This window comes from Pinus tabuliformis, chromosome 8, assembly GCF_031772625.1.
Source record: "Pinus tabuliformis cultivar Carrire ecotype Pingquan chromosome 8, CPIR1, whole genome shotgun sequence".
NCBI lineage: Eukaryota > Viridiplantae > Streptophyta > Pinopsida > Pinales > Pinaceae > Pinus > Pinus tabuliformis.
The window spans coordinates 1,308,512,867-1,308,525,168 of NC_142294.1; the positions used below are offsets into that span (position 1 = coordinate 1,308,512,867).

The following is a 12,302-nucleotide window of genomic DNA, read 5'->3' on the forward strand; positions in this document are numbered from 1 at the left end:
GAGTAGGGGCTAGGGTTCTGCTTTACAAGACGTGTGATTGAAATGGATCTCATTCCATTACCGCTAGGAATAGTCTATGATAGCAGCAAGAAAAGTCATTACCACAAACTTTTTTTCCCAAGCAAAGAAACAGAGACCATTGACAAAGCACAAAGAGAAAGTGTGCAAACTAGTGTCTAATGTTTAGCTTGTATTTGAAATGTATTAATTCCAGTTAAGTTTCATAGATATAGCAGATGTGGAAACAATAAGATCATACTACTGTAAGAAAACATAAGAATTTAAAGTCCCTACGTCTGCCTATGAGATTTGAATATTTAATTTACAAGTTAACCATGATTCAAACAGTCAAAAATTCACATCTATCCCATCACATTTTAAAGGGAGGGAGCAATGCATGATTGTTGCAAAACTATTAGCAAAAAACAAATTATCTGGTGATGCGAGTTTCATTTTTCATGTTTCAAAAACGTGTTACCTGATGCATTCCAAGAGGCATTTCTCTGTGATTGTATTACAACTCAGTATACTTCAATAGTGTATGTTGATCGTGATTGTGATAAACTGGCCAAAACAAGATCCCAGGCCTCAACTGACTGTGTCATGACCCAGAGTGATAATATATAAATATATACACTAATTCGCAGCCATTACTCATGCGGGCTGGAGGGATCATGGGACTGGATCATAACAGACAGATGATCCTTGGTTAGTGTTCTTAAACCTCTTTCAATCAATAAGGGAAATGCGATACAATCTAACCCTGACCAAAACAGAAACCCGAATATCTAGTCTTTTACGAGCGAGAAAGCTTGCCACTGTAAATTTCAAGTAACTTCGGGGTTTGAGGACTGCACTGGACATATTTTTCGCGGAACTTACGCTCACTTAAACAAAGCGCACTAATGAAACTATGAGGATGCTTGGGAGGTTGCATTGCACTAAGGGCACTCAACACCTTGTAACGAGGCTTGATTCTACACTCCAAGCTGAAACAAGACACTAACAGAGGATACGAAAAAATAAACTTTGCAGGAAACCCTGCAGTATGCATCAAAAAGTCCATGTTCTTCTGCACCTTATCCATGGAAGCTTTTAATATAAGTGGGTGCCTCCTAACAAGCTCCTTGATGTCATCTTCAAGGAGGCCAAAACTTGTCAAATGCTTCAATTTCTTTTCCCAAAATTCAGGCCCGTTTCGTTTAGGTAGAATAAGAGGTGCCGATTTGAAAACACTTGAGACATCAGCCTCTGATCCAAACAGGTTTTGAAGATACTGGATATTGGGACGCAGAGTTTTCTCGAGACTCCCGTTAAGCAATCTGGATCCATTGGATATGACATTTCCCAAGTCTTGTGCAGAAAGGCCCAATGTTTTCATGAACTCAATCTTGGGTTTCAACTGCCGATCAGCATTGAGAAAAAGAATAGCTGGGTTTCTGGTAATAGTCTTCCTTACCTGGTGCTCTGTGAACTCCGAATCTCTCAGTAACTGTACCGCTTGTTGGGCTGTGTGAGCTGATCTCGTCGCAACCAAGGATGGCCTTGCTTTAAGGATAGTTGAGAGCTCAGACTGACACAACCCACATTCGTTGAGTAAGAATTCTGAAACGGGGCATGTGCTATCGGCTTCAGGGTAGCTTGTGGACTTGTCTTTATCAGCAATAGTTGTAGAAAGTCGTGATAATTTTAACAAAATAATCCGGAGAAATGGTGAAGATGGTGCTGCAACAGCTGCCGCCAGGGAGTGACGCTGAGATCCCAAAGATGAAGCCAAGTACTGGGCGAACATGGCCATCGCTGAAAATATGAAGTTAGGGATTTCTCCAATATGATCCCATAACAAATCGCTTCAAAGAGGATTGGTGTGATTCGTATAGAGATAAACATGTTTGTTTATTATATGAAAGGGAAGGGGATTAGGGCAGGAAAGATATAAGTTACATATGAAAGGTAGGGTATTGGGAAAGAAAAAGGAATTTATGCTTGAAGCATTCGTCTCTTTCTACAATTTTTTTTTTTATTATCATCTTAATGTTAAAGGGATGAGGATATGAATTTCAACTCTAAGCATCCTTAAGTTTTTATAATTTTAAAACTGGTTTTAATCATTTTAATATTAACATTAATAAAAAAAATTGTTATTAATTTTTTTTAAATAAAATATCATATTATATTGCATCATGTAAACAAGATTACATAAAGATAAGGATTATTTAAGTTGTAAGGGTTATTAAAGCATAATAATAATATTATTATTATTATTATATTTATGTTCAATTAATAACCACAAAGTAGGTCAAAAGAACTGTTGAGTACACTGATGTATATACAAACCGGGAGAACCAAACTGTCTTCTATAAAAGATACAATGCATGAAGTAAATTAAAGATACAATGCATGAAGTAAATCAACATCTGGCCTTAGCAGAGAAGATCCAGGACCTAAAAGGTCTGAGGATCAGACCCATCTCTCCTAACATCTGAGGCTGAATGAATAACGCCGAAGAAACTCAACAATGTCTGTTGGCCCGATGAAGAGTCGATGGCAAGTGCAGATTGTCCACTAAATCGTGTCCTGGGGGGTTCACATGTTGTTGAATGCTGGAGGACCTAGTTTGTCTCCTAGGAACGGATCTGAGACGGAACTGTTGCTGAGATCTCGTGTAGCAGGGTGAAGTCCCACGGATCCTCACTGATCTGGAGTCTGGATACGCACCGGTATCAATCGATCTCTTGGTGCCCCTGTTTGAAGGTAGTACCTTGAAAAATGTCGTGATCCTCTGTGTGGGGTCTGGTCTGATGGGAGGTTGAAGAATATGCACTCGGAACCTAAGAGCCTCCTGCATATATATGAAGAGTCGATGGCAAGTGCAGATTGTCCACTAAATCGTGTCCTGGGGGGTTCACACGTTGTTGAATGCTGGAGGACCTAGTTTGTCTCCTAGGAACGGATCTGAGACGGAACTGTTGCTGAGATCTCGTGTAGCAGGGTGAAGTCCCACGGATCCTCACTGATCTGGAGTCTGGATACGCACCGGTATCAATCGATCTCTTGGTGCCCCTGTTTGAAGGTAGTACCTTGAAAAATGTCGTGATCCTCTGTGTGGGGTCTGGTCTGATGGGAGGCTGAAGAATATGCACTCGGAACCTAAGAGCCTCCTGCATATATAGGGCCAAACATCTTTGATCGGGGTACCTGAAAAAGTCGACGAGGGTCCGAGAATCTCTGAACAAGTAATGAAACCTTCCTCTGATCTCGTAGTAGACAGGGCATCCAAGGATGAAGTGCACCTCGGTCTCCACTTCCTGTAAATGACATACCTGGCAGAGTCTGTCTAGTCTATCCACTTGGTGGTCTGTCTCTACCAGAAGTCTATGAGAACCTACTCTAAAATGGCCTAGAGGAATGCGAAGAGCATGCATCCAGTGGTGAAACATATACTGGGGTCTAACAATGAGCCCGTCTCTCAACTCCAAGAAGTGCTCAGCATAGAAGGCCATCTTTGGGCGCAACCCTCCTGGAGGATTGACCCAGGTGACCTGGACAAATTGCCTGTAGAAGTCCTCCTTGATGATCTTGTTTAGCTCCTGTCTAGTAGGTAAAAGGTGACTAGGAGCATCTAAGGAATATCGGAAAAGAGGGAGACAATCCAACTGAATTCCCACTAACTCTAAGAGGTTTGAAACTCATGTAAACCAACATCTGGCTCGGCCTGAGGGAGTAGAACAGGCAATAGTCTCAAAAGAGCAATATGCCAAATAAGGATAATGGTCCCTACTCTTTATCGAGTCTGCCAAGCCCTGGACACGATGCAAGAATGAAACCAATCTGAAGACCGTCTCAAGCCGAAAAGGCTGAGCTCCAAACTCTGCAAGGATGATGTGCTGCGGCACTGTTAGTTTGCACCTAATGATGCGGTGGAGAAGAAGAATCTGGACTCTCTCAGCTGAAGCCCAGTCTGACTCAAGTAAAGACAGTCCCCAAATCTCTTAGCCATATAGAACAGTGGGACGAATCAAGGTGTCCATGAGGCTCATCTTGGACGAGATGTCCTGGAAGTGATGTCGAAAGCACTGTCTCTCGAGAAGGGCTAAGGATCCATATCCTTTGTTGATCTGAGGCTGAAGCGTTGGTCGCAAACTAAAGCGAGGACCTGAAAATTGCACCCCCGAGTAAGTATACGTGCTGGTGATCTCAATCTCCTCCCCTCTGAATAGAAAGTGAAGGTCTGAGGCTTTCTTCACCCCATTGAAGATCATAACCTTGGTTTTACCCAGGTTGACCATCAACTGTCAATGGTCACATAACAGAGCTAAGGCATCCAGCTGCCTCTGTAATCCTTCTGGGGATGAGGAGAGGAGGACCACGTCGTCAGCAAAGAGTAGAATAGATATCAGAACCTGGTGAAGAAGGCAGTCATCAGTGTCCTGGATATGCTCGTGTAGAAATGCTTCCAACTCATCAATATAGATCCCAAACAAGGTAGGGGACAATGGAAAACCCTATTTAACCCCAATAGTGCTTCGAATGAAATCAGACATCCCATGGGCTGCGTGAAGACGACCAAGAACGAACTCATATAGGCGCATAATAGCGATCAATAGGGTTGCAGAAATGCCAATATCTCTGAGTCTCTGGAGCAAGGCCTCCCTCGGAACAGATTCAAAAGCTTTCCAAAAATCTACGAAACAACAGTAGACTTTCGAAGAGCGGTGTCATGCCTCCTTAATCATGGCGCAAAGGGTGAAAATGTGGTCAATGGTCTGATGATCCGGTCGAAAAAATGCTTGTCCCCTAGCTCTGAGTTTTCTCTGCTCAAGGTCACTGGAGAGCTTCCTATGTAGAACAGTAGCATACAACTTCAAGAACATGTGACCCACCATGATCGTTCTGTGGTTATTGGGATTTGAGATGGAACCTGATTTGTGGATCGGATGGATGATGTGGTGTGCCCATGTCGGTGGAAAACCTTCACAAACTACATGGTTGAAGAGATCAGCCAAGTAGCTAACCAAAGCACGGAAACCGTGCTTAAAGAACTTTGCTTGGTAGCCTTCCTCATCGGCTGCTTTGCTGTTGTTCATCACCCAAATGGCCTCTCTAATATCTCTGTCTGAGAATAGATAATAGGAAGAGGGTGGGGAGGTAACATGAATTTGGGCCTGCCCAGGAATATCATAAAGGTTGGAAGTGTGAGAGAACATGGATGTAGGGTCGAGGTCAGGTGGAATAGGGGATCGTCAGGGAAGGATGGTACGCCAGAATTGTTTAGGGGAGTGGACAAGGAGAGCAGAAAGTTCATGTCTTCTATGGGAGACAAAGAGTTGTTTCTTGTGATGAAGGAGACGACAATAAGAAGCTTTGAGTTCGGAGTAGGAGGGTTGAGAGTGGGTGAAAGCATATCGAAGTTCTCAATGTAGAGCCTTGCATTCATCATCGTACCATTTGTTCATGGGGCAAGATCCAACTTTAGGGGAGATAGAAATGGAACGAGCGGAGTGGGGGAAGGATTTGAGTGCTGCTTCCCAAATGGCAATTGAAAGACAGGTGTATTTAGTGGAAGCAGAGTCAAGCAAGGAGAATTGGGTTTTTAGTGGGAGTATCTTGGATAGGGTAGAGGAGAAAATGTTAGGGTCTCCTTCGTCAAATCAGAAGGTAGTTCGGTGTGGGCCCCAAGGGGAGGGATGGGGTGGAAGGGGAAGGTCAAACCAGAGAGAGAAGGAAATAAGTGCATGATCAACAAGGGGGATGGGGGAGACTAAGAGATGGTGAACATAGCAAGTTTGTGAGAGGTTATCAACCACTTCGTTGAGTACACAAGTAACAACAAAAACATCAACCACTTAGGACAACAACAACAATAATCATTATAAAAAACAAACACAACAACATATAATCTCCACCAACATTGACCATAAGCGCCAACACAAAGTGAAATAGAACTGGGACCCTCATAGTTGACCATGTCAAACTTCACAAGAGGATCTATCCAACACCATTCATCAAAAAACCATGTAGCAACCTGTAAAACTAGGGCACCACTGGAATGACATGTCAGAGAGTTGTAGACCATATGAAGTCCTCCCACAAACACCAAACACAGTTGGCTCGAGCTTCATCCCAAAAAATGCCAACTGTCAACACCAAACACCACGACAGCCACCAAAAGGGAATAAAGGTTTGCAACCAAACATCAAAGATAGAGCAAACAATGCATAGTATGCCTACTAGACCAATACTCCAACTGCAGAACCATCCAAAAAGTGCACCCAGAAAAGGCCACGAAAGACAATCAAACCAGACAACCCGCACCATACCCATGCACCTCAAAATAAGATAAGACCAAAAGAACAAGAGACATCTCTAGTTAGTCAAACATAGGGATCGAGGGGTTCAGGGAGCTTGTAAACATAGTTCTAGTAGGGTCTCCAGAAGGATCGGTGAGATCCCCAGAATATCTATCAAAAACCAAAGGTTTTTCCACTTAACACAGGCGTGCATCCATATCATTGACCTTAAATCTCACATTTCTGAGAATTCCCTTTATGTCTTCCAAACCAAAGAAAATGTTGTAGTTATGGATATGATTGTCTTTAAAAACTAAGTGAAACAAAGGATCCAACTGCAGCCGCATGGATTAGGAATTCAAGTAAATATATTTCCTGCATTTTGTTAGGGTCTCAGACCCCTAGCAAATTTGCATTAATAACCTTTTAGTCTGCAAAATAGGGGTGTTCCCCAGATTCCTTAGATTCCAGAACTATAATCTCCCTTCGCACCTTCAAGGATACAACATCAAAGATAGAAGCAATGGAGTCACCTACAAATGGTTGATGTCATCTGATCCCCGCTTGACCAAAACCACCCCGGCGACTAACCATGTGTTGTCGGGGAACCATAATTGCCAACACCAAGAGACTATGCAGATAGCCAACTAAAGAGCCACGATTTACAATACGAACCACACAGACAAACCACTGAACCGTAAAGACTTGACCCTAGGACAAGAGTATCAGCCCCCAAAGACCAGAAGAGAGGGTGTAATGTAGTAGTTAACCACTGGGACACACCTAGGACTACAATACCGACCCCAAGAAACAGATTGCAAGGATTGAATTTTTTTTTATACCCAAGTTCCCCAACTCGACCCCAGAACTGTAGCAGCAGGGAAACAACCTCTAAAACAACACGGGAAAGGACAGAAAGTGAAAAATATAACCTCTAGCCACCAACAATTGATACGATGATGAAAAAAACAAAATACAATTATTGGGATACCAATCTATAAAACAAACTTGCACCCATTGAAGCAATATAGATCAAGACTTATAACCAAAGTGAAAAATTACTAGAATACCAACAGTCGTAAACCAACACCAAACAAGGGTATGAGATACTTGAGAATTATGACTCCCAAAGATGTGCATTTAACATAACTGCCACCAACTCAAAAATCGACCCTTGCATTGCAGAGTGCAAGAAGAGAACGAAATACATGGTTGTGTCACACTAACCACCATGGATAATACCAACATAGAAAATAGACAGAAACTCCTTGAATTGCCACCACTACCAACACCACAAGGGGAGTATTAATATGCACCATAACCTATACTATTAAAACCTCACAACAGATAACCATAAAACCAGAAGTGTGGGGGTGGGTGGTGTACCTCACCTCCATTGTAACTCACAGGTCCACTTTGCCACCCCACATGCATGAATTTAATGTGGGGGGATGTCGAATGTATATCCCAAATCCCACCTCCATCATCTTGCCACGCCATGTGAATTGATTGCCAGATGTCCAGCTTCATTACGAGTTTCAATGGGTTCATTAATGTCATAGCAGGATTAGTTAATGGCACCCTCATCGGAAGATATCTAGACAAGGAAGCTTTGTTTGCATCCACCTTATGTTTTATAAGATGAATTTCAGTGTGTGTATTACTTGAAGGCCATGATTCATTCAAATTAAAGTTCTTACACTTGCACCCCAAATTTGCTAATAAATTTTCGACCCTATTCCCTCCATGCCGAGTATGATGAGAAATAATGTAATTGAACTTTGGTATCAAACCATTTATACTAGAAACAACATCCTCAAACCTCCAGTAATGCACTATTTTATGAACGGGTTTCTCGTTCGAAAGTTTTTGTATACATTGAATTACTACCTGAGAATCACCATCCACTTGCAATAACTGGAAACCTTCTCGGATAGCAATAATAAGGCCTCTCTCCACAGGCCTCTCTCCACAACCATAATTTCAGCTAAATTATTGTTGCAATCCCACAAGAAATCGAAAATTTTTGCAATGGCTGAGAATTTTCATCCTGGAAAATCCCTCCACAGCCTGCAACTCTTGGGTTCCCTTTGGAGGCCCCATCAAAGCTCATCTTGATAAAGGAGCTCAAGGGTGGAGAATAGGAGTTAGAAATTGAAGGATAAAATGCTTTCGCCGATGGAAGTGAAGAAGGGATCATTGAAGGATCAAAATTGAGGTTTTTCATAATAACTGCTTCAGAATCCTCCACCTGCCAATTATCCGTAGACCAAGAAGAGGCAAGAATGGTCTCTCAAATATTCAATATGATCAAATCCTTGAGCACCAAAGTTGATTGATTCTTTGGGCCAAAATTTTGAAAAATCCTCTCTTTCCATAAGTTCCAAAGAATAAAACCTAGTGCAAGCATCCAATCATGAGAAATAATATGGTTCTTAAATTTCTGGCAGTACTATTGATCCAACATAATATTAATATTCTCTGAGAAGGGATGCTCCATGCCAAAAATATGAGGAAGGAGATCCCAAATTTCCACCAAAAAAGAGCATGAAAGAAAAATATGTTCTACTGTCTCTTCAACCTGTAAGCAAAGAAAAGATAAGGATGGATCCTCATATCCCTTTTTATGAATATGATCCCAAGTAAGAAGCCCCAAGCCCATGCAAGTAATCATAAAAGGGTAGAAATTTTTGGCCACCACATTCTAGCTCATATTTGAGACCACAAGACTACGTTCTCCATTTTCAAAAAAATTGCAATAAAGGAGTAAGCCTCTTTTAGAGAAAAGGAGCCTATCGGTTGTTGTACCCATCTTAAAACATCATCATTCTAAGAAATCCTAATATGTCTATCTTCTAGTGTCCTTTTAAGATCCTCCCATGGTAGTGTAGTCGAAGTAGGAGGCCAATCATCTTTGTATTTCCACCGTCGCCATAATTGATTAACCTCCAGAGGTTTTCAATAATTAGCAACACTCACTACACCTAATGAGTGGGTAAAAAAATTAATAGAACAAAGACTATCTTTATCATCCAAACAAGGTAACTGCTACTAGACATCCTCCCAAAAAAAGTTGTCTCCCCTACTTTTATATCCTATAAAGCATGTTTTCTCACTACATCCTTATAGCCCTGCACCCACTTTCAAATACACGAACCTGGAATATTACCATCAAAGCGCAATTGACCCTCCTATTTATCCAATGGGGACATACTTACAGAGCCATAAGTGCTTCCATAATTCACGACCCCCCTTAACCCAAAGCCACAAAATTTTTATACCAAAAGCTTTATTGACCAGTTTAGGGTCCTGTAACCCTAATCCACCAGCAGATTTTGGTTGGATCAATTTATCCCAACCTACAAGTGACTAATTTCTAGCTTTAGTAGAACCTCTCTAAATAAAATCACACCACAAGGACTGAATCCTATTATAGGATGTTTTCGAGATTGGCATCACAACTAGTTGATAATTTGGTAATGCCTGTAATCTTCCTGCAAAATTGAGAGCATGAAATGTCAATTATTAACTTTCAAGGATATTCTAGATAAAAGGTCTTTCCGATAGGATACATGGTTTTGATATAGCACCAGTGGACCCAAATATTTAGAAGGTAACTAAGCCTCAGGAAATCCAATATTCAAGTCAAATGACTCTAAATAGAATATTGACAATTAAAACAGAAAATATTGGTCTTGTCTTTATTAACTAGAGTTCCTAAAGCCACCATGGTGGTCTATAGGATTCACCATATTCCTTTCACTTCCTTTAGAGTAGGCAAAACAAAGAGAACAACATCATCAATGAATCATTGATGTGTAATTGATAGATTTTCTCCAAACAGTCATAACCCAAAAATGTGACCCATTGAACATAATTTACTATAAAATCTCCCAAGCCCTTCCACAACCAAAATGAAAATAAAGGTGATAGAATATCACCTTACCACAAACCTCTTGAAGATTTGAAGATATAAGATCCATATCCATTAACCAAAATAGAGAAAAAGGGAGGTGATATAAAAGAACTTACCCATGAGATCCACTGCGCTCAAAACCCAAAAGCAGTTTAAACTTGTAACAAATAATCCCAACTGATTCTATCATAGACCTTAGACAAATCCATTTTAATCACCATACCTAGTCATTTGGATGCTCTAAGGGAGTGAATGATTTCCTATGCAGTAATTATACCATCTAAGATGTGTCGTCCCTCTACAAAGCCAGTTTGTGCCAAAGAAATTAACTATGGAAGTAATGGCTTCAGAAATTTCACGATTATTGTAGAGATGATTTTTTAGATCACATTACACATGGCAATAAGCCGAAAGCCACTAGGCTCCTCTGAATGTCCATCTTTCAGTATAAGTGTTAAAAATGTTGCATTAAGACCTTCCCACAACCACTGTGTCTGGCACAAATCCTCCACCAATTCATGAATCTCCATACCTAAAAACCCCCAACATTCTTTAAAAAAGTCTAAGGTGAAACCATCCAGACCTGGAGATTTATGATGCAACATTTCCATAACAACCATCTCCACATCCTGGATCGATATTGGTCACATGAGAGCTAGGTTTTGTTCCTTACTAATAAGTCGAGTGATATAGTGAAGGATTGAATTAATAGTTTATTGTCAATTATGAGAATTCTCTGACAAAATATCATGATAATATCGAACCAATTCATTTTCAATTTTTGCATGCAAAATCCTTTTGTCCCCATCATCACCAATAATGGAAAAAATCCAGTTATTATGATGATGTTGTAACATCAAGTTGTGGAAAAATTTAGAATTCCTTTCACCCTCCTTAAGCCACTGAACTCTAGATTTTTGTTTCCAAAGGATTTCTTCCTGGTGCCATCTTTGTTCCAATTTATGGAGGGTAAGATCTTCCTTTATGATTAGTTCAAGAGATCAACCTTCTACAATCATTTGTTGTTCAACCCTTCGCATATGATCTTCTAATAAAGCTCTTTCTTCAAAAATGTTGCCAAAATCACGTTTATTCCACAATTTGATATGGGTTTTCAAAGCCTTGAGCTTTAATTGGAATGTGTGCATTTTGTTCTTACCTCTCGCAACAATTTTCAACCACCATTTTTTTAGTAGATCCACAAAACCAGACACTCACAACCAAAGGCTCTCAAATTGAAAAGGGTGATTCCATGGAGCTTCCTTCAAATCCAGTTCTAGCCTAATCGGTCAGTGATTGGACCCAAGACATGGTAATATTTTTGCTTCGACAAAAATATCATTATGCAACACTTCTTCAGAGAGGAAAAATCGATCCAACCAACTTGCAATTTGGTGTCATCCTACTCGTCTATTTTCTAAGTATAAAGACCATTTACAGTTGGAATATCTACCAATTGCAGTTTCTCAATGAATCTGTCAAAAGAGGCCAATTTTGGGTCTAATTTCTAAATTCCTCCTTTTTTCTCCTTCATATATCTTATTAGATTGAAATCCCCACCAACAATCCATAATTAATCTATAACATACCTCTTAGTTGCCAATTTTTTTTCCAAAAAATTAAGCTTATGCCCTACCATCAAAGGACCATACACTGCTTTTAAAGAGACGAGCTCTTTGGTTCCGAAATAACGAAACCTACTAGTTAAGATTTGTGGACAAGCCATCCAATCCTAAAAAAATACTTCTAAAGAGCTCAACAAAACCACCAAACCACCAACAGTACCCCGCGCGTCGAGAGCCATTATTTGACACCCTTTCCAACATTTTTCACAAATTGGTAGCAGTGTCTCCCACAGGAGTTTAGTTTCCTGCAAGATTACAATTATTGGTTTCTCCATCCTGATCATATCCCTGAGGCATCATTGCTTCCCTTTTCTATTTAACCCCCTCATGTTCCATGATAAAATATTCATGATAAATATTTTTGTGATGGGGAAAAAACCTCTGGGATAGCATTAACTTGGCCGGAGTTCACTAACTCCTCCCATGTATTATGTAGTGTTTCCCTTTTTTATTTGTGACCTTTATTTTTGG

General features: G+C 40.5%; 1 protein-coding gene across 1 annotated transcript; it reads right to left on the reverse strand.

Moving 5' to 3' along the window:
* Positions 1–415: 415 nt before the first annotated feature.
* Positions 416–1,905, reverse strand: LOC149240288 (transcription termination factor MTERF8, chloroplastic-like). Its single transcript, XM_089373670.1, has one exon. It carries the CDS (start codon positions 1,796–1,798, stop codon positions 797–799), a length of 1,002 nt encoding a protein of 333 aa, XP_089229796.1. The 5' UTR covers positions 1,799–1,905; the 3' UTR covers positions 416–796.
* Between the last annotated feature and the right edge of the window lie 10,397 nt (positions 1,906–12,302).

Bases quoted from the DNA above. Each gene is read 5' to 3' on its own strand.
- LOC149240288 (XM_089373670.1), bottom strand. From the start codon at position 1,798: ATGGCCATGTTCGCCCAGTACTTGGCTTCATCTTTGGGATCTCAGCGT.